This window comes from Xenopus tropicalis, chromosome 1, assembly GCF_000004195.4.
Source record: "Xenopus tropicalis strain Nigerian chromosome 1, UCB_Xtro_10.0, whole genome shotgun sequence".
In the NCBI taxonomy this organism is placed as follows: Eukaryota; Metazoa; Chordata; class Amphibia; order Anura; family Pipidae; genus Xenopus; species Xenopus tropicalis.
Window position 1 is genome coordinate 210,895,072 of NC_030677.2, and position 22,325 is coordinate 210,917,396.

The 22,325-nt window shown below is 45.1% G+C and overlaps 1 protein-coding gene across 1 annotated transcript in view; it reads right to left on the bottom strand.

Annotated features, from left to right (window-relative positions):
* kiaa1328 (protein hinderin) overlaps positions 1–22,325 on the bottom strand; it is an 88,978-nt gene that overhangs the window by 51,575 nt on the left and 15,078 nt on the right. Inside the window, exons 5-6 of the mRNA XM_031894941.1 lie at positions 19,776–19,891; positions 1,631–1,737 (exon numbers count right to left, since the gene is read on the bottom strand). Coding sequence (XP_031750801.1) covers positions 1,631–1,737; positions 19,776–19,891 — 223 coding nt within the window. The remainder of the gene's footprint in view (positions 1–1,630; positions 1,738–19,775; positions 19,892–22,325) is intronic.

Genomic DNA, 22,325 nt, shown 5'->3' on the forward strand with positions numbered 1-22,325 from the left:
ACCAACAGATAGTATAATATAAACTAAGTGACCTATTAAAGAATCCCCCCAAACTGGAATATATATATCAGTAAATATTGCCCTTTACATCCTTTCCCTTGAGCCGCCATTTAGTGATGGGCTGTGTGCTCCCTCAGAGATCAGCTGACAGGAAGTGATGCAGCTCTAACTGTAACAGGAAGTAGTGTCGGAGCAAAAGGCAGAACTCTGCCCATTCATTGGCTGATGGGGCCTAGCATGTATGTGTGCCCTGGCTTGTTTGTGTGCACTGTGACGTCTATGATCCCAGGGGGCGGGGCTTAGTACTTAAAATGGCAGTTTCCTATTTAGGATTACCCAATGGCACATACAGGTATGAGACCTGTTATCCAGAATGCTCGGGAACTGGGGTTTTCCGGATAAGGGGTCTTTCCATAATATGGATCTTCTACCTTAAGTCTACTGAAAAAATTATTTAAACAGTTATTAAACCCAATTTGATTGTTTTGGCTCCAATAAGGATTAATTATATCTTAGTTGGGATCAAGTACAGGTACTGTTTTATTATTACAGAGAAAAGGGAATCATTTAACCATTAAATAAACCCAATAGGGCTGTTCTGCCCCAATAAGGGGTAATTATATCTTAGTTGGGATCAAGTACAGGTACTGTTTTATTATTACAGAGAAAAGGGAATCATTTAACCATGAAATAAACCCAATAGGGCTGTTCTGCCCCAATAAGGGGTAATTATATCTTAGTTAGGATCAAGTACAGGTACTGTTTTATTATTACAGAGAAAAGGGAATCATTTAACCATTAAATAAACCCAATAGGGCTGTTCTGCCCCCAATAAGGGGTAATTATATCTTAGTTGGGATCAAGTACAGGTACTGTTTTATTATTACAGAGAAAAGGGAATCATTTAACCATGAAATAAACCCAATAGGGCTGTTCTGCCCCAATAAGGGGTAATTATATCTTAGTTAGGATCAAGTACAGGTACTGTTTTATTATTACAGAGAAAAGGGAATCATTTAACCATTAAATAAACCCAATAGGGCTGTTCTGCCCCCAATAAGGGGTAATTATATCTTAGTTGGGATCAAGTACAGGTACTGTTTTATTATTACAGAGAAAAGGGAATCATTTAACCATTAAATAAACCCAATAGGGCTGTTCTGCCCCAATAAGGGGTAATTATATCTTAGTTGGGATCAAGTACAGGTACTGTTTTATTATTACAGAGAAAAAGGGAATCATTTTTAAAAATTAGAATTATTTGCTTATAATGGAGTCTATGGGAGATGGCCTTTCCGTAATTCGGAACTTTCTGGATAATGGGTTTCCGGATAAGGGGTCCGATACCTGTACTACTAAAAAAGTATATTTATATGAAAATGGTTTATTTAGATGAAGCAGGGTTTTACATATGAGCGGTTTATGCAATATATTTATATAGAGACCTACATTGTTTGGGGGGTATAGTTCTCCATAACGTACAGTATATAGACATGCTCTGGAATTAGATACGGAACATTACATTTAAACAGAATAATATGATATATGGAAATTATAAACAGACCAATCCACCTACATTGTCACCATATGGAAACATTTCAAAATTTAGGGTGAAAAAATGGGAAAGTACCTGCTCGTTCCTTCCGGGAGAGACGTGCAGCTTCTTCTGCTGCTCCGACAGATACGTCTGGTACAGGCCCAGCAACTCCTGGCACTCGCGGTACTGCTGCTGCAGGGGTAACGGCCACGTTAAGGGAAATGGCAACAAACACAATGGAGATCACGCGTTTCATGCACAGTTCACTTTAAGCCTTCCTTATCCTAATTTTCATATGTAAAATGGGTTACCTTTCAGCTGACTTTTAGTACTGTATATACTCGAGTATAAGCCTAGTTTTTCAGCACCCAAAATGTGCTGAAAAAGTCACCCTCGGCTTATACTCGAGTCGGGTGCCATGGGTCCCTCCAGACTAGCACCCTCTGTCTTTTGTGTGCAAATTAGGCCTCCCCGCAACAAGACCCTCCAGTGCCTATTGTTTTTGTTGACCCTCTTCTCCACTTACAGAGCTAGTTTACTGTTTTTCTTTGAAATAAATATTTAAAAACATATACCCCACTGATGCCTCAATTATTGTAATTTTATTGGTATTTATTTTGATTATTGAAACTTAGCAGTAGCGGCTGCATTTCCCACCCTAGGCTTATACTCGAGTCAATAAGTTTTTCCAGTTTTCTTAGGTAAAATTAGGTACCTCGGCTTATATTCGGATCGGCTTATACTCGAGTATATACGGTATGTTATAGAATGACCTATTCTATTGGTCACAGTGTGGTGCAGAGCCCGCCCCACATCTCTGATGTCACCATAGAGGGAGGGTTGGGAATTTAAACCCAAGTGACATCACTTTTCTGCTGTAAGCTGTTGCCTAGTGACCGTACTGCTGCACCCCTAAACCAATTCTAGCCACATATACTGAATTGCTGGCCATCTCCTTCCTTCTCAGGGATGTCACATTGTAGCCAAGGAGCAGTGGTTTAGGGTCAGTGAGTGTTTTCCCCAGGGCAGGCCACATTGTGACGTCACTTTTGCCCCACACACACCTGTCCGACCTGCATACCTGCAGCAGCTCTATGTACAGCCTGCTGGGAGTTGTAGTCCAAAATCAGACACAAAAATGAGATATGTTTGGTTGGTATAAAGGTTTTCCAGTGCAACCAAATAGAGACTTGCCTGGGCTACACAGGAATAGGTATGGCTGGGGGGGATGACGCACAGGTTTATTTCACATTTGCACAAATATAGAATGTAAAAGTTAAACAAATCGAATGAGCGCGGCCTAATTTAGCTGTCATTTCCTCCAATTGCTCATAATTGTAACTATAAAAGGATAATATTCTGCCATATGTGCATCCCTGTGCAAGCGTGTGTTGGTCAATTCCCACAGAGAGGAAAGCTGGTTGAGAGGCCCCCTCTAGTGGCAGCTCTGGGAATGAACGGGACAAACAGAGCGCCCATGGGATAAATACAAAATAACACAATTCTGTGTAGAATAAAAGAAACTCTGCTGTGCTAATGAGACAAGCGATACTACTGGCCAATGCTACTGGGCAATACAAGCCCACTGGTCAATAACAGCAAATTGGGTCTGATATAAGAACAGACTCACAGAAGGAGCTGTTGTACCAATGGCATTTCATTGGTCGGTCCATACAGGTAGGTGGGCGGGACCCTAACCAGGATCCTACTATATGCAATTCCTTGTCCAATGGACAATCTCAATGGAAGTGAATGGAGACGCACCCTGGGCACCTATTCAGTCCTTATAATACCCAGGCCCAAATGGCCCATTATGTACAGAACCCAATAGATCATCACAAGGAAGTAGCATTTTAGAAATGCAGCCGGTCATTAGCCGGTATATAAAGCAGTGGTAGATCCTGGCAGCTGATAGGTTGGTGCACTGTAAGCCATATCAATGAAAAATTCATTATGTAGTAATTAGTTGCTAAATTATTTACGTTAAGTCATCCTGTTTTAGTATGCGGAAGGCTGGCCCCGTTATTTACAGATATAATCACAGCTGGGAGCAGTCACACAGCAATGATGGATCAAGCTCTGTGGCCTCGGCTCTACATGTAGCACTTTGTCATGGCCCAATGATTGTTCTACTTTTTGTGGTTCAAGTCCCCCTTGAAGGATCAGTCTATGGTCAAGGCTCCCCATTACCCAAATCCCCACCTAACTGGCCTTCAGGCTGGGCCCCCTTAGCCCATAACAAGGTTACAGATATATAGAAACATTGGGGTAACAGTCACCCTGCTATAGTTCCAGGGGCACCCAGGGCACAAATAAGCACTCACCCCAAATCCCCCCCTAACTGGCCTTCAGGCTGGGCCCCCTTAGCCCATAACAAGGTTACAGATATATAGAAACATTGGGGTAACAGTCACCCCGCTATAGTTCCAGGGGTACCCAGGGCACAAATAAGCACTCACCCCAAATCCCCCCCTAACTGGCCTTCAGGCTGGGCCCCCTTAGCCCATAACAAGGTTACAGATATATAGAAACATTGGGGTAACAGTCACCCTGCTATAGTTCCAGGGGTACCCAGGGCACAAATAAGCACTCACCCCAAATCTCCCCCTAACTGGCCTTCAGGCTGGGCCCCCTTAGCCCATAACAAGGTTACAGATATATAGAAACATTGGGGTAACAGTCACCCTGCTATAGTTCCAGGGGTACCCAGGGCACAAATAAGCACTCACCCCAAATCCCCCCCTAACTGGCCTTCAGGCTGGGCCCCCTTAGCCCATAACAAGGTTACAGATATATAGAAACATTGGGGTAACAGTCACCCTGCTATAGTTCCAGGGGTACCCAGGGCACAAATAAGCACTCACCCCAAATCCCCCCCTAACTGGCCTTCAGGCTGGGCCCCCTTAGCCCATAACAAGGTTACAGATATATAGAAACATTGGGGTAACAGTCACCCTGCTATAGTTCCAGGGGTACCCAGGGCACAAATAAGCTCTCCCCCCTAACTGGCCTTCAGGCCCCCTTAATGAAGACCAATTGAAGCGTTTCTTGGAACTGGCGTCCGCCCATGCAGGGAAGGGCACCTCAGACAGAGTGCAGTGTGGTACGAGGAGCTGACGATCGTTCTGTGCGTTATTTCACGCTGCATTGGGCAGTAAGTATAGCAGGAAAGTGGCGCTGCCAGTAAAGTCTCAGCGTGGGTGCAATGGTTTATGGGAAGGCGCAGCGCCAGCGCCTCTCAGAGATGAATGGTTTAATGCAGTTGGCATCCCTCACACGGCACAGCGGCAGCCAAAGTGCCAACCGTTCCCTCTCCATCTCCTTCCGTAATATAACAGATTTACTCCCTGCTCCGGGCCCCGGGGCCTGCGCTGCCACCCCAGCAAATACCATTCAGTACATCTATACAATATATGGGGGGGTCTCCAATATTGTTAATATGATATAACAGAACATACAATTGGGAGGTCTCATCCTCTCACGGGTGGGAAGAGCGGAATATAAGAATCAGAGCACATTGCGCACAAAGGGAAAGTAAACCTATAATAAAGATGGCCGCCAACTGGCCAACCTGTCCGTGTACAATTGGAATGTGTATGGGGACATCAAAGAGAGGGATGCACCAAAGCCAAGATTCGGTTCGATATTTGGCCAGGATTCGGCCTTGTTTGACAGGGTTTGGTTTCAGGGAAAAGCGCGTGCAGTCATTTTTACCCCTTCCGGATCGGATTTGGTTTGGTTTTCGGCTGAATCTATCGGGTGGATTTGGGGGTTCAGCCGAACCCAAAAAAAGTGTTTCAGTGCATCCCTTATCAAAGCAAATGGGCGCCTCCATGTGGGCGATCTACCACCATAATGTGGCTAACTGCCCCCCCAGTATCTATCCGTACATATTATCTGGGGCAGAAAATACATTCACCCCCAAAAATACCATTTTAAAAAACTGCCCCCCCAATATCTATCCGTACATATTATTTGGGGCAGTAAATACACATTCAACCCCAAAAATACCATTTTAAAAAAACTGCCCCCCCAATATCTATCCGTACATATTATCTGGGGCAGTAAATACACATTCAACCCCAAAAATACCATTTTAAAAAACTGCCCCCCCAATATCTATCCGTACATATTATCTGGGGCAGTAAATACACATTCAACCCCAAAAATACCATTTTAAAAAACTGCCCCCCCAATATCTATCCGTACATATTATCTGGGGCAGTAAATACACATTCACCCACAATACTGCCCCCCCAATATCTATCCGTACATATTATCTGGGGCAGTAAATACACATTCACCCACAATACTGCCCCCCCAGTATCTATCCGTACATATTATCTGGGGCAGAAAATACATTCACCCCCAAAAATACCATTTTAAAAAACTGCCCCCCCAATATCTATCCGTACATATTATCTGGGGCAGTAAATACACATTCAACCCCAAAAATACCATTTTAAAAAACTGCCCCCCCAATATCTATCTGTACATATTATCTGGGGCAGTAAATACACATTCACCCCCAAAAATACCATTTTAAAAAAACTGCACCCCCAATATCTATCCGTACATATTATCTGGGGCAGTAAATACACATTCACCCACAATACTGCCCCCCCAATATCTATCCGTACATATTATCTGGGGCAGTAAATACACATTCACCCCCAAAAATACCATTTTAAAAAACTGCACCCCCAATATCTATCCGTACATATTATCTGGGGCAGTAAATACACATTCACCCACAATACTGCCCTCCCAGTATCTATCCGTACATATTATTATCTGGGGCAGTAAATACACATTCAACCCCAAAAATACCATTTTAAAAAACTGCCCCCCCAATATCTTTCCGTACATATTATTATCTGGGGCAGTAAATACACATTCAACCCCAAAAATACCATTTTAAAAAACTGCCCCCCCAATATCTATCCGTACATATTATCTGGGGCAGTAAATACACATTCAACCCCAAAAATACCATTTTAAAAAACTGCCCCCCCAATATCTTTCCGTACATATTATTATCTGGGGCAGTAAATACACATTCAACCCCAAAAATACCATTTTAAAAAACTGCCCCCCCAATATCTATCCGTACATATTATCTGGGGCAGTAAATACACATTCACCCCCAAAAATACCATTTTAAAAAACTGCACCCCCAATATCTATCCGTACATATTATCTGGGGCTGTAAATACACATTCAACCCCAAAAATACCATTTTAAAAAACTGCCCCCCCAATATCTATCCGTACATATTATCTGGGGCTGTAAATACACATTCACCCCCAAAAATACCATTTTAAAAAACTGCACCCCCAATATCTATCCGTACATATTATCTGGGGCAGTAAATACACATTCACCCCCAAAAATACTATTTTTAAAAAGGTCTGTAAGACAAGGGGGGTGACTAAAGCCCAGCAGGTAGAGAGTGGGTCCATCCCGGGGGCCACATTCTGCTCCCCTTTCTCTTACCCTTCCTTAAAGGGAAACGAAAGTCAAAGTCACTTGGGGGTGCCAAAATGTTAGGCACCCCCAAGTGACTTTAACCGCTTACCTCGTACCCCGGGCTGGTGCCCCTGTTAGGAGAAAACAGCACCAGCCCGGGGCACCTGGAGCGCAGCGCTTCCGTCTTCCTCGCTTCCTTTTCCTGAGTGCCAGCGGTGGGCGCATGCGCAGTAGAGTGAAAAGCCGACTTTAACATTTAAAGTACCAGCCCGGGGTAAAAGGTAGGCGGTCAAAGTCACTTGGGGGTGCCTAACATTTTGGCACCCCCAAGTGACTTTGACTTTATTTTTCCTTTAAGGTATTGCTGAGTAAAACTGCCCTTAAGATCAGATTGTTTGGGCAGCTGCTCACAGAGCAATAGGGTTTGGCGGCCGGGGTCAGTGACCCCCGTTTGAAAGCTGCAAAGAGTCAGAAGGCGGCAAATAATTCAAAAACTATAAAAAAAAAAAAAAGTGAAGACCAATTGAAAACCTAGTAGGGATGCGCTGAATCCACTTTTTTGGATTGGGACAAACCCATGAATCCTTCGTAAGCGATTCGTCCAAATACTGAACTGAATTAGCATATGCTAATTAGGATCATGAAGGGTTAAAAGTTGCCACGCGCATCAAAAAAATCCAACCCCCCCTAAATTTTAACCCTTTCCGAAACCGAATCCATCAAAAAAAAGGCTGGATTCGGCCCGAATCCCCAACCGAATCCGGGATTGGGTGCATCCTGAATTTTTAGGATTTGGATTTGGTTTCAGGCAGGAGCGAGGATTCTGCCTGCCGGAAAAGGCCGAATCCCGGACCGAATCCTGGATTGGGTGCTAAAGAATAAGCCATTCTATAACATACTTGAGGTTTAAGTTTAAGGTGAAACACCCCTTTTACGCAAAGTCGAACAATCCCTTTAATACACTACAGCCTATCAATTCCTCTCATTGGGGCTAAGACACACGGAGCTACTTAGTAGCAGCTACTTGTCACGGCTACTAACCCCCTGCCATAGACCATAGAATAGAAGCTGCTGAGCGCCGTCACATTGGCATCAGTCTCGTACCCTTACGCCGCCATCAGCGCTCAATAGCAATTTCCCCGATTGGTAATTCGGCCAATTAAGGTCGTTAGTGCGGGGAAGCGCGGTCACGGTGTCACGCCGCCCCGGACTATTTTAGATGCCGTTGAAAGGAGAGGATTAAAACATGAAAAAGAACCTTGAACGTGAAGGCGCGGGGGCGGCATGAACCGCGTCGGCTCAGAAGCTAGCGCTTTGAGGGGAGAGCGAGCAGCGATTATACGCCCGTGATGTGTATCTTCTGATGCTTCTCACACACATGAAAGCCTTCGGTGGCTTCTCTGCGCCAATCGCTCCTTCTACAGAGGCTTCACAGTCTGCACCCCATGGATATGCCCTATACTGCCCGTTATATTGCCCAACATGGGTGCACCCCCAAACTCACTGGGGCTCCCCGACTCACTAAACGGGTTAACACTGAGGAGCCTCTCCTGTAACGCCAGTCTTACAGCTGCCAAAGGTGACGGAATGATGTATTTATATAGGGAGCAAAAGTAAGGGAATGCTGCCCCCTGCTGGGCACAGAGCAGTAACGCACGGCTATTTCTGAGTATTTCAAGGTAATGTAAAGCCCAATAGAAAACAATTTCTGAAAGAAATTCCCAATATGCTATCCAAACCCATTATACATACATATACCTGCATCTGCCTTTCTATTCTCTGCCCTAGTGGTTCCGACTGTAGAACCAATGTAGCAAAGTCTGCTTGTATGTTAGTAAGGGGTAGTTGACCTTTAAATTAACATTAGGTTATAGAAAGGCAGATTCAAAGCAACTTTTCAATTAGTCTTTGATTTTTGCTTTTCATAGAATTATTTGCCTTCTTTTTTAAGCTTTCAAATGGGGGTCACTGACCCCTGAGCAAAAAAAATACTATACTTTGTGAAGCTACATTTTGTTATTTTATATTACTTATTGTTCTATTCAGCCCCTCTCCTATTCATATAATCAGTCTTTCATTCAAACCACACCCTGGTTGCTAAGGTAATTTTAATCCTAGCAACCAAATAGCTGCTGAAACTCCAAGCTGGAGAGCTGCTGAACAAAAACTGAAATCATTAAAAAAAAAAAAAAAATGAAGACCAATTGCAAATTGTTTCAGAATATCACTCTTGCTACTAATTATTTCAATAACTGTTCAGCAGCTCTCCAGTTTGGAGTTTAAGAGATGTCTGGTTGCTAGGGTCCAAATTACCTTAGCGACCAGACAGTGGTTTGAATGAGAGACTGATATATGGATAGGTGAGGGACTGAATAGAAAGATAAGGAATAAAAAGTAACAATAACAATAAACTGGAGCCTCACAGAGCAATAGGGTTTGGCTGCCGGGGTCAGTGACCCCCATTTGAAAGCTGGAAAAAGGCAAATAATTGAAAAACTTTACAAAATAAACAATGAAGACCAACTGAAAAGTTGCTTAGAATTGACCATTCTATTACATACTAAAAGTTACCTTAAAGGTGAACCCACCCCTTTAAAGCATAGGGCAAAAAGCACCGAGCATCTCAGAAGGATTTTGACTGGTTGGTCCGTGGGCCAAACCATTAGACGGACTAGGAAAGAACCATTTGGGGCGCAGATTGTACGTAATGCCAGCGGACAAACCAAACCTGGAGTCCGGGCAGAGTTCCGCTTTGGGCGGGGGCCCGGGAGGGGTACGAAGGAATTCTCGCCGGCTGTGCCGTCTCTCCGAGGCGCCGGAGGAGAGAAACTCATCATACAATTAAGAGTGTCTACAATCTGGAAATGGCGGCAATGTGTGTGAGTGAAGCCATTCTCTCCGTGCTCCCAATCTTCATCTGACAAACGAGCAGTTACGGGGGGATCATGAGCGTGTTCTGCCGACAGATACAATGCCGCAGCAGCTGCCGCGCCGCTCCGAGGGGGACGGTGTCTCCCAGGGGCCACATTGTATGCCGTCTAGTGCAAACTCCCCTAACATATTGCTTTGCTTGCCGTCACGCAGCCCCATCTAAATGACAGGCACAACATCTGGAAAAGGAGCGCATTATGTGGGACAGATCAGTCTAATAGAGTGCTAGCACTCACAAGCCTCTCCCCATAAGCACTCACACAGTCACACAGGGAGTCTCGCCAAGAACAGAAATGAGCAAAAGTACGATATTTTTCAGAGAAAATTTGCTGCTGGTGTTTACATTTTTTGGCTGATTCTAGCTATCTGTATAACAGAGCATTCTGTCACAGTGGCACAGATCCTATCTGATCCCCCCATTGTAAGCAGCAGTCCTGCCCTGCTTTATGGCTGAGATTCTAGCTATCTGTATAACAGAGCATTCTGTCACAGTGGCACAGATCCTATCTGATCCCCCCCCCATTGTAAGCAGCAGTCCTGCCCTGCTTTATGGCTGAGATTCTAGCTATCTGTATAACAGAGCATTCTGTCACAGTGGCACAGATCCTATCTGATCCCCCCCATTGTAAGCAGCAGTCCTGTCCTGCTTTATGGCTGAGATTCTAGCTATCTGTATAACAGAGCATTCTGTCACAGTGGCACAGATCCTATCTGATCCCCCCCATTGTAAGCAGCAGTCCTGCCCTGCTTTATGGCTGAGATTCTAGCTATCTGTATAACAGAGCATTCTGTCACAGTGGCACAGATCCTATCTGATCCCCCCCCATTGTAAGCAGCAGTCCTGCCCTGCTTTATGGCTGAGATTCTAGCTATCTGTATAACAGAGCATTCTGTCACAGTGGCACAGATCCTATCTGATCCCCCCCATTGTAAGCAGCAGTCCTGCCCTGCTTTATGGCTGAGATTCTAGCTATCTGTATAACAGAGCATTCTGTCACAGTGGCACAGATCCTATCTGATCCCCCCATTGTAAGCAGCAGTCCTGCCCTGCTTTATGGCTGAGATTCTAGCTATCTGTATAACAGAGCATTCTGTCACAGTGGCACAGATCCTATCTGATCCCCCCATTGTAAGCAGCAGTCCTGCCCTGCTTTATGGCTGAGATTCTAGCTATCTGTATAACAGAGCATTCTGTCACAGTGGCACAGATCCTATCTGATCCCCCCATTGTAAGCAGCAGTCCTGCCCTGCTTTATGGCTGAGATTCTAGCTATCTGTATAACAGAGCATTCTGTCACAGTGACACAGATCCTATTTGAAATCACATCACTGATTATTATATAACACAATATTAAATGGGGAGACAGTAAGTAAGCGGTTAAATCTATAGGTGGCTAAAAGCCTGAGCCTATCGCTAGCCGGGGCCACTGAGCCTCTGCGTCCCTGGTACAGGCAGCTGATCCCGGCTATGTTATTAACATGATAAAAGGTTCCTTTGAAGCCAAAAGCCTTCCGTGCCAATTATATGGACAACCAGGGAAAGGGGGCGAAAAAAAAAAGTTAAAGCCCAAAAGTTCCAAAACATATTAGAAAAAAAACGGCAGCAAATGATTGTGGGCTCGCTTCACAGTGGGACCGGCGCAAATCTTTAAAGTTGCATTCTGAGCTGCGATCTTCAAAGAAGCCCAATCCCCTTTGAAGCCTCGCTCGGAGCCACTTGCGATGGGAGGTTGTGTGTGTGCGGAGTCGGAACTCACAAGTCACTTGTTAAGTCTGCAGTGGCGCCGATAAAGCTGTGGGCCGCTCGGCCTATGTGGGGGCGAGAAAAAAACCGTGTCCTCCCCTCGCGCACTCACACGGAATGTATGATTGCAGGTCACCGGATAAACAAGGCCCCCCCAGTCCCCTACTGAGTCCAGCCAAACAGCGGGCAGTCCCGGGGCTGCGTTATTCCGCCTCAGATGGATCCGAGGGCTGCCGCCATGAAAGGAGCAGCAGGGCTTTAAATTTTCAGAATTCTTTCGTGCCTTTTGTAGAAGAAAGGGAGATCTTTAAGGAGCTCTTTGCCTGTTCCGACTCTTGGCACTTTCTGCTGATTGGGCGGCTACGGGGGAGCGGAGAGGCCGGCAGGACATTCGGCACAAAGTACCCGGGGCAAGATGGTCACGGCTGACTCCGAGGCGCATCTAATTATTGGGGGGGGGAGGTGATTTTTCAATAGTAGTTGAATTAAACTTGCCTTTCGGCTCGCCGGCTGACTTTCATAACAACTCCCATGATCTCAACAACAGCCAAAGTCTGCCGAGGGTGCTGGGAGTTGAACTTCAACATTAGTCAAGCCCATCGGGGCTGATGAGTCTTTAAATGTCAAGCTGACAAGAGGCCTTGGTCTGACCACCGATAATGCAACAGCAAAACCGGCGCTCTTGCGTTACCGGGGGCATGTACAGGGGGCAAGTAGTTACTCTCAGAGGGGGTAAAATAATAATATGTTTCAAACGGCACAGATAACTAGATCACTTGGGTTTATATAGTGAATAAAGTACCCCCTATCGTAACATATAGGGATATTATAAGTCCCCGAGGGGTTCCTTATAATATATAGTGAATAAAGTACCCCCTATCGTAACATATAGGGATATTATAAGCCCCCGAGGGGTTCCTTATAATATATAGTGAATAAAGTGCCCCCTATTGTAACATATAGGGATATTATAAGTCACAGAGGAGTTCCTTATAATATATAGTGAATAAAGTGCCCCCTATTGTAACATATAGGGATATTATAAGCCCCCAAGGAGTTCCTTATAATATATAGTGAATAAAGTACCCCCTATCGTAACATATAGGGATATTATAAGCCCCCGAGGGGTTCCTTATAATATATAGTGAATAAAGTGCCCCCTATTGTAACATATAGGGATATTATAAGTCACAGAGGAGTTCCTTATAATATATAGTGAATAAAGTGCCCCCTATTGTAACATATAGGGATATTATAAGCCCCCAAGGAGTTCCTTATAATATATAGTGAATAAAGTGCCCCCTATTGTAACATATAGGGATATTATAAGCCCCCGAGGAGTTCATTATAATATATAGTGAATAAAGTGCCCCCTATTGTAACATATAGGGATATTATAAGCCCCCGAGGGGTTCCTTATAATATATAGTGAATAAAGTGCCCCCTATTGTAACATATAGGGATATTATAAGCCCCCGAGGGGTTCCTTATAATATATAGTGAATAAAGTGCCCCCTATTGTAACATATAGGGATATTATAAGCCCCCGAGGGGTTCCTTATAATATATAGTGAATAAAGTGCCCCCTATTGTTACATATAGGGATATTATAAGTCACAGAGGAGTCCATATCCATATAAATAGGCCTCGTGCTTTTATACAGGAACACCAAGGTGATTTCTAATATCCTCATATTTTACAACAGGGGGTACTTTACATATTATAATATACACTTTTTAACAAGTCATGTGACAGAAATTACATCATTACGCGCCAATTATAACTGATGAGAGACACCCCCCCCGCAGCACCAGGAACAGAAAATTCACATTACTCCCCCTCTTTCATCCTATTATACTATCTCACATGGTATAATTGTATAACTGATGAAAGACACACACAGGCCCCGCCCACTTACCCATCATCCTGTTTGTTTCTGTCACATGGAACTGATGTATGAAACCCCCTCATAATGGGGCTCATTTATCAACACTGGTTGCTATGGGTTACTTCCCAGGGGCAAATTTGCTTTTTTTAGCCAGCTGTAGGTAGAACAATGAATGCAACACTGGGGCTCATAGCTTTACCCACAACTTACTTGCTTTCAAGGCTAAAACCCCAAATGGTTGCACTCCTATTGGCTCCACTGGGATCACCTGACTGTATCTGGGAGGGGTGGGAGCTAAAACAAGGAGCCGGCCACTGCCCCTGTATAAACTATAACAAAAAAGTAAGCTGTGCGCTCCACTTGATTTTTAGGCAGGGGAGCAATGAAGCTGTGAGCCTTACCCATCATCCTATTTGTATGTGGGGCCCCTCCTACTTACCCATTATTCTTTTTCTATGTGGGGGCCCCTCCTACTTACCCATCATTCTTTTTCTATGTGGGGGCCCCTCCCACTTACCCATCAACCTATTTGTATGTGGGGGCCCCTCCCACTTACCCATCAACCTATTTGTATGTGGGGGCCCCTCCCACTTACCCATTAACCTATTTGTATGTGGTGCCCCTCCCACTTACCCTCCCATTTCTATGTGATACATGGCATAACTAAATCAGTGTACGCAAATTATATATTTTAGGAGCTCCCTAAATAATTATTCCCCTTTTGCTTTAGTTTTCTCTGTTGTTCCTCCCAACCACTCAGATACAGCAGAATTAGCAGGAACAGCCCCCTAAGTTTGCCCATAGCCTGTACAGAGAGATACCATAAAACTATGGCACAGAGATTCCCCTGTACAAAGCACAATTCAGCAGGAACAGCCCCCTAAGTTTGCTCATAGCCTGTACAGAGATACCATAAAACTATGGCACATAGGGATTCCCCTGTACTAAGCACAATTCAGCAGGAACAGCCCCCTAAGTTTGCTCATAGCCTGTACAGAGAGATACCATAAAACTATGGCACATAGGGATTCCCCTGTACTAAGCACAATTCAGCAGGAACAGCCCCCTAAGTTTGCTCATAGCCTGTACAGAGAGATACCATAAAACTATGGCACATAGGGATTCCCCTGTACTAAGCACAATTCAGCAGGAACAGCCCCCTAAGTTTGCTCATAGCCTGTACAGAGAGATACCATAAAACTACGGCACATAGGGATTCCCCTGTACTAAGCACAATTCAGCAGGAACAGCCCCCTAAGTTTGCTCATAGCCTGTACAGAGAGATACCATAAAACTACGGCACATAGGGATTCCCCTGTACTAAGCACAATTCAGCAGGAACAGCCCCCTAAGTTTGCTCATAGCCTGTACAGAGAGATACCATAAAACTACGGCACATAGGGATTCCCCTGTACTAAGCACAATTCAGCAGGAACAGCCCCCTAAGTTTGCTCATAGCCTGTACAGAGAGATACCATAAAACTACGGCACATAGGGATTCCCCTGTACTAAGCACAATTCAGCAGGAACAGCCCCCTAAGTTTGCTCATAGCCTGTACAGAGAGATACCATAAAACTACGGCACATAGGGATTCCCCTGTACTAAGCACAATTCAGCAGGAACAGCCCCCTAAGTTTGCCCATAGCCTGTACAGAGAGATACCATAAAACTATGGCACATAGGGATTCCCCTGTACTAAGCACAATTTCAGCAGGAACAGCCCCCTAAGTTTGCTCATAGCCTGTACAGAGAGATACCATAAAACTACGGCACATAGGGATTCCCCTGTACTAAGCACAATTCAGCAGGAACAGCCCCCTAAGTTTGCTCATAGCCTGTACAGAGAGATACCATAAAACTACGGCACATAGGGATTCCCCTGTACTAAGCACAATTCAGCAGGAACAGCCCCCTAAGTTTGCTCATAGCCTGTACAGAGAGATACCATAAAACAGGGATCCCCAACCAGTGACTCAGGGGCAACATGTTGCTCCCCAACCCCTTGGATGTTGCTCTCAGTGCCCCCAAACCAGGGAGTTATTTTTGAATTCCTGACTTGGGGGCAAGTTTTGGTTGAATAAAAACAAGATTTAGTACCAAATAAAGCCCCCTGTAAGCTGATAGGGTGCATAGAGACTGCCTAATAGCCAATCACAGCCCTTATTTGGCTCCTCCATGAACTTTTATGGTACTTGTGTTGCTCCCCAAGTCTTTTTACATTTGACTGTGACTCACGAGTAAGAAAAATTGGGGGGCCCGGATATAAAACTATTCAATATATGGCTAACTTTAGGATTCATTAGAATCTATAGCTGAGGGTCCAGTATTGGGACAAATGTAGGACAAAAGTATTAGCAAAAATGATGGATTTAACGCATCCCTAATATCTATTTTGCCAGAGGAATCCGTATGGCACCTCCCACACTGCAGATAAAAATGGCTGACAGTGCAGGAAGTCCCCCCCCCCTCTATTTAACATAATATATGTGCCGACAGGATGGATTGCAGCCCCCCCCACCTACAGAACTGGGTGAAGCTGGGACTCCTCCATTCCAACGCGGGGGGGGCGCCAGCATCTGTCCTGCTGATGAGATGCAGATAAACATAAAATTTAATGATGTCAAATAAGTGGAAGTGAAATAGGGAGTGCGCCGGGCACTCGATCCCCGAGTCTGACAGCCGCTTCACGGCTTCGCAATGCAAGCCGACCCATTATGTCCAATAATTATATGAAAATATGAAGAGTTCAGCATGTTTCCCGGCCCGGATGGCGGCTAATGGGATGCGCTTATGTAAATAACTACTATTAAAGCTAATGCAGAGAAAAAACCAAGAGGAGGAAAAAAAAACCCCCGTTAGTAAATTTATAGTAAAGCTGCTGATTTACGAGGCTTTTAACGGCAGAAGTGCATGCTTATTAGAAAGGCGTGCGTTACTGCATTTAAACCTCATTACGGCTACGAGTGACAAAAGAAACCGCCATCAATTATCACCGGATCATGAAAATGCGGCACATTGAGAGGGAAATGCGCAAATCAGTTACAATGGGGATCAGAATGCTCTGTTATACAGATAGCTAGAATCTCAGCCATAAAGCAGGGCAGGACTGCTGCTTACAATGGGGGGATCAGATAGGATCTGTGCCACTGTGACAGAATGCTCTGTTATACAGATAGCTAGAATCTCAGCCATAAAGCAGGGCAGGACTGCTGCTTACAATGGGGGGATCAGATAGGATCTGTGCCACTGTGACAGAATGCTCTGTTATACAGATAGCTAGAATCTCAGCCATAAAGCAGGGCAGGACTGCTGCTTACAATGGGGGGGATCAGATAGGATCTGTGCCACTGTGACAGAATGCTCTGTTATACAGATAGCTAGAATCTCAGCCATAAAGCAGGGCAGGACTGCTGCTTACAATGGGGGGGATCAGATAGGATCTGTGCCACTGTGACAGAATGCTCTGTTATACAGATAGCTAGAATCTCAGCCATAAAGCAGGGCAGGACTGCTGCTTACAATGGGGGGGATCAGATAGGATCTGTGCCACTGTGACAGAATGCTCTGTTATACAGATAGCTAGAATCTCAGCCATAAAGCAGGGCAAGACTGCTGCTTACAATGGGGGGGATCAGATAGGATCTGTACCACTGTGACAGAATACTCTGTTATACAGATAGCTAGAATCTCAGCCATAAAGCAGGGCAGGACTGCTGCTTACAATGGGGGGGATAGGATCTGTGCCACTGTGACAGAATGCTCTGTTATACAGATAGCTAGAATCTCAGCCATAAAGCAGGGCAGGACTGCTGCTTACAATGGGGGGGATCAGATAGGATCTGTGCCACTGTGACAGAATGCTCTGTTATACAGATAGCTAGAATCTCAGCCATAAAGCAGGGCAGGACTGCTGCTTACAATGGGGGGATCAGATAGGATCTGTGCCACTGTGACAGAATGCTCTGTTATACAGATAGCTAGAATCTCAGCCATAAAGCAGGGCAGGACTGCTGCTTACAATGGGGGGGGATCAGATAGGATCTGTGCCACTGTGACAGAATGCTCTGTTATACAGATAGCTAGAATCTCAGCCATAAAGCAGGGCAGGACTGCTGCTTACAATGGGGGGGGGGATCAGATAGGATCTGTGCCACTGTGACAGAATGCTCTGTTATACAGATAGCTAGAATCTCAGCCATAAAGCAGGGCAGGACTGCTGCTTACAATGGGGGGATCAGATAGGATCTGTGCCACTGTGACAGAATGCTCTGTTATACAGATAGCTAGAATCTCAGCCATAAAGCAGGGCAGGACTGCTGCTTACAATGGGGGGATCAGATAGGATCTGTGCCACTGTGACAGAATGCTCTGTTATACAGATAGCTAGAATCTCAGCCATAAAGCAGGGCAGGACTGCTGCTTACAATGGGGATCAGACAGCTTTCTGATTAAACACACAGACTCCATTCATACATCCAATCAGAGATCCTCTTACTATCTAATGAACATTTCTATCCTCAGCCCATTCTATTCTGCATTATGTTCTCCCTCCAGCAAAGAAAATTCCATTGATTGTTGTTTTTTTTTTTTGTTTTTTTTTAAAGAAATACACGTTGTTGCAGTTGACAAACCCAGTTCTAATAAAAAGTGGCTTAAGCTTTATTCCCAGAAATGATTCCATAATGATCCCCATAACTGGAAATACACAAGACTTTCCATAAGAAATATATTGCTACAGTTGCAGGTCTACAGCGGGGCACTCTCCTCCAGGCAAAGTCTGTGTTTATGTTAGTAAGGGGTAGTAGTTTACCTTTAAGTTAACATTTAGTATGTTACAGAAAGGCCGATTTAAAGCAACTTTTCAATAAGTCTTCATGTTTTCCATTTTTCAAATGGGGGTCACTGACCCCGGAGCAAAAAAAAACTATTGCTCTGTGAAGCTACATTTTGTTATTATGCTTACTTTTTCTATTGAGCTCCTCTCCCATTCTTACATCGGTCTTTCATTCAAACCACACCCTGGTTGCTAAGGTAATTTGGACCCTAGCGACCCAATAGCTGCTGAAACTCCATGCTGGAGAGATGCTGAAGAAAAACTGAAATCATTAATAAAAGTACAAATAAATAGGGATGCACCGAACCCTCGATTTTGGGTTTGGCCGAACCCCCCCACCCCGACGGACCTGACTGAATCCTGAACTGAATCCTAAATAGCATATGTTAATCAGGATCGGAAAGGGTTAATTTTTACCGTGCACGGCGAAATTTTTGCCCCCAAACACTTAGGATTTGGTTCGGCGCAGAGCAAGGATTCGGCCGAAACCGTATACTTTGAAAAAAAGCTGGATTCGGCCCAAACCAAATCCGGGATTCAGTGCATTTCTACAAATAAAAAATAAAGACCAATTGCAAATTGTCGCAGAATATCACTCTTACAACTAAATATTTCAATAATTGTTCTGCAGCACTCCAGTTTGGAGTTATAACAGCTATCAGGTTGCTAGGGTCCAAATTACCTTAGCAACCAGGGAGTGGTTTGGATGAGAGACTGATATATGAATAGGAGACGGGCTGAATAGAAAGATAGTTACTAAAAAGTAACAATAACAATAAAACTGGAGCCTCACAGAGCAATAGGGTTTGGCTGCCGGGGTCAGTGACCCCCATTTGACAGCTGGAAAGAGTTGGAAGAATGCAGCAATTAATTATGAAACTAAATGAAATAAATAATGAAGACCAATTGAAAAGTTGCTTAGAATTGGCCATTCTATAAACCAGTAAGTTAAATGAAAGGTAAACCACCCCTTTAAGAAGACGGCAGCTTTTGCCGTGAATGCAGTGTGAGTAAGAGATGGCTCTATCCCGGCGCCACGCACGTCCCTTATGGAACCAGTTACTGTTTAAGAGGCAAAAATGGGAAATTCAAATTGACAAATGTTGATTTCATAGGAGAAAGCGTCCCGGGAACAGCTGGATGGCAGTTTGAAGCTGAAAGCCGCCAGCAGCCCATGCTGATAAGTCATCGCTCTGATTGCCTCCGAATGGAAACACATGCAGATTTATTCTCCCACATAAATTAGTACAATTATTTCTCTCTGCTTCGCCGTGCAATAGCACTCCCGCAACGGGGAGAGGGGAGCCGCCCAGGGGTTCAGCACAAATAAGGGGGGGCAGAACAAAAAATATTATTTTAAAAAAAGGATATCTTCCCTTTCAGTGCCGATGAGATTGTTCTGTTCCTCCAGTTGCCGGATTTTTTTCTCAAACGACTCCTGCTCTGTTTTTAGCCGCTCCTCTGTCACCTCTTTCTCCTCACTGACTCTGTAACCAGAGGGGCACAACTGTCAGAACTTAGACATTATTTTATACATTTATTGAAACATTGGGGTAACAGTCACCCTGCTCTAGTTCCAGGGGTACCCGGGGCACAAATAAGCACTCACCCCAAATCCCCCCCTAACTGGCCTTCAGGCTGGGCCCCCTTAGCCCATAACAAGGTTACAGATATATAGAAACATTGGGGTAACAGTCACCCCGCTATAGTTCCAGGGGTACCCAGGGCACAAATAAGCACTCACCCCAAATCCCCCCCTAACTGGGCCTTCAGGCTGGGCCCCCTTAGCCCATAACAAGGTTACAGATATATAGAAACATTGGGGTAACAGTCACCCTGCTATAGTTCCAGGGGTACCCAGGGCACAAATAAGCACTCACCCCAAATCCCCCCCTAACTGGCCTTCAGGCTGGGCCCCCTTAGCCCATAACAAAGTTTTGGGGTAACGGTCACCCTGCTATAGTTCTGCAGAAGTTTCTATGGAAAGAACAAGTGCTATTTCTATACCAACAGTACAATCAGCTGAAAGGGAAGGAGACACTATGGCTGCCAGAACAAGACGGCCCACACGTGAGTTATATAAAGAGCAGGAGGGCCTGCGAGTACCCTGCCCAAGCGTGCGCCCCCTAAATAGAGAAACAGAGGGGCTCGCGGATATCTATTTCCTCTATCCTTGGGCTGGAGGGCATTTTAGAGCATCAGACAAAATATTTCCTAATTGCCGGCAGACACATTGGCAATTTCAGTTTATTGACGGTGGCGGTTTGTGCTGAAGCCGACGCTATAGGACAAGAGGTCATTCCAATTATAGAGAGGTGCACATTACTGCCTTTTAACCCTTTCCACCCTGGGGGGGGGGCAGTGGGCAGTGGCGCCACGGAGCAGCGTTGCTGGGCTCTCCGGTGCTTCCATGGGGTTAATGGCTGGGTCGGCTTTCAGTGGAGCTGGTGGAATTGCTTCTAACACCTGGCGGGGCGAGCGCAGAAGGGCATCTGAATGCTAAATGCTCTAACAAAGCAATGATTTTTTTATGGAGTTAGCACGTCACTTAATGGGGCATTTTATTGCTAACTAAATATTAAGCACAGAGGTAATAGCGGGCGAGATGGGCCAGGCACACAATCTATTGCGCTTTAGATGCTCAGCCGAACACCTCGGCTAAATGGGATCATTTCAGCGGCGCCTCTGTATCCAACGGGAGGGCACCATAATAACTCAGAACTGTATTACCCAGACGGATCCATCACACTCCTACCTCTCGCCACCTGTTTGGGCAATGCCAGCACGGAGAGAGCAATGGCCACGGCTGTATATAGGGCTGCGGCAGGACAAGCCATATTAAAGCACTGGCAGCCAAATATTGGGGCTCCAAAGTGCCCCCACCCAAATCCAGGCCGTCCTTATAACTTCCTGGGTCTACACCTAATCTTTTAATTCCAAGAAATGAGGCTAAATCAGCAGCTTTATGCTGCCATTGGATCATTACAGCTTATATCATTCCTACAGTAGAGACCTGCGCGGGTCCAGCCAGGCAGATGCGGACTGACCTGGACCCACAACCTGACCCTTCCAGCAATGGGTTAACTTGCCTTCCAATTCTACGACCTGTAAAACCAAGTGGCATCTCAGTGGGCCGGACAAGACATCACTCCGGAGGCAGATCAAAAAGGTCAAGGTGGCCATACATTGGCCAATTTCAGCTGCCAGTATGGGTCCTTTAGACCGATTCAGCAGCTAATCTGCCCATGTATGGGCACCCCCGTTGGGCCTACCTGACTGATATCTGGCCTGGGATCGTCCAGATCTCGATCAGGCAGGTTTGATTTTTACATCGGAACATGGGACGGATTGGCTCGTTGATGCAACCCTTGAACTGACGGCGCCCACACTAGGGCCAAACGATCGAATTAGCCCAATATCACCCACCCATAGGTGGGCATATCGGAAGAAAATCCGCTTGCTTGGGACCTCCCTAAGATCTAACAGTGTATGACCACCTTAAGAGTTAAAGCGGCCATACATGTTCCAATAAACAACCACTGGTTGCAACAGAGATCGTTTGTCCGCCCCACTATAGTCAAGAGCTGATTCGTCAGATATCCAGATAGGAACAATAGGAATTCTATCCCTATCTGACGATTCAGCAGTAACATATAGGTGATGACTGAAGGCGCCCAAGCAAAATTTTCAGACTTTTCCGATCGGCAAGATGACCAATATCCAAGGCTTTTGCCTTATCAACCCACCATACATGCACCAAATATGAGGTTTGTATGATAATATTGGAGTGTTCATGGGCACCTCTAAAAATAAGATTACCATGGGGGGGGTGGGAACAATTCCGCTATTGAGCCGTGTACCCAAGCAGGGTACCCACAGACCTCCCACATGTTCAGGGACTTTCCGCCTGAATTCCGACCC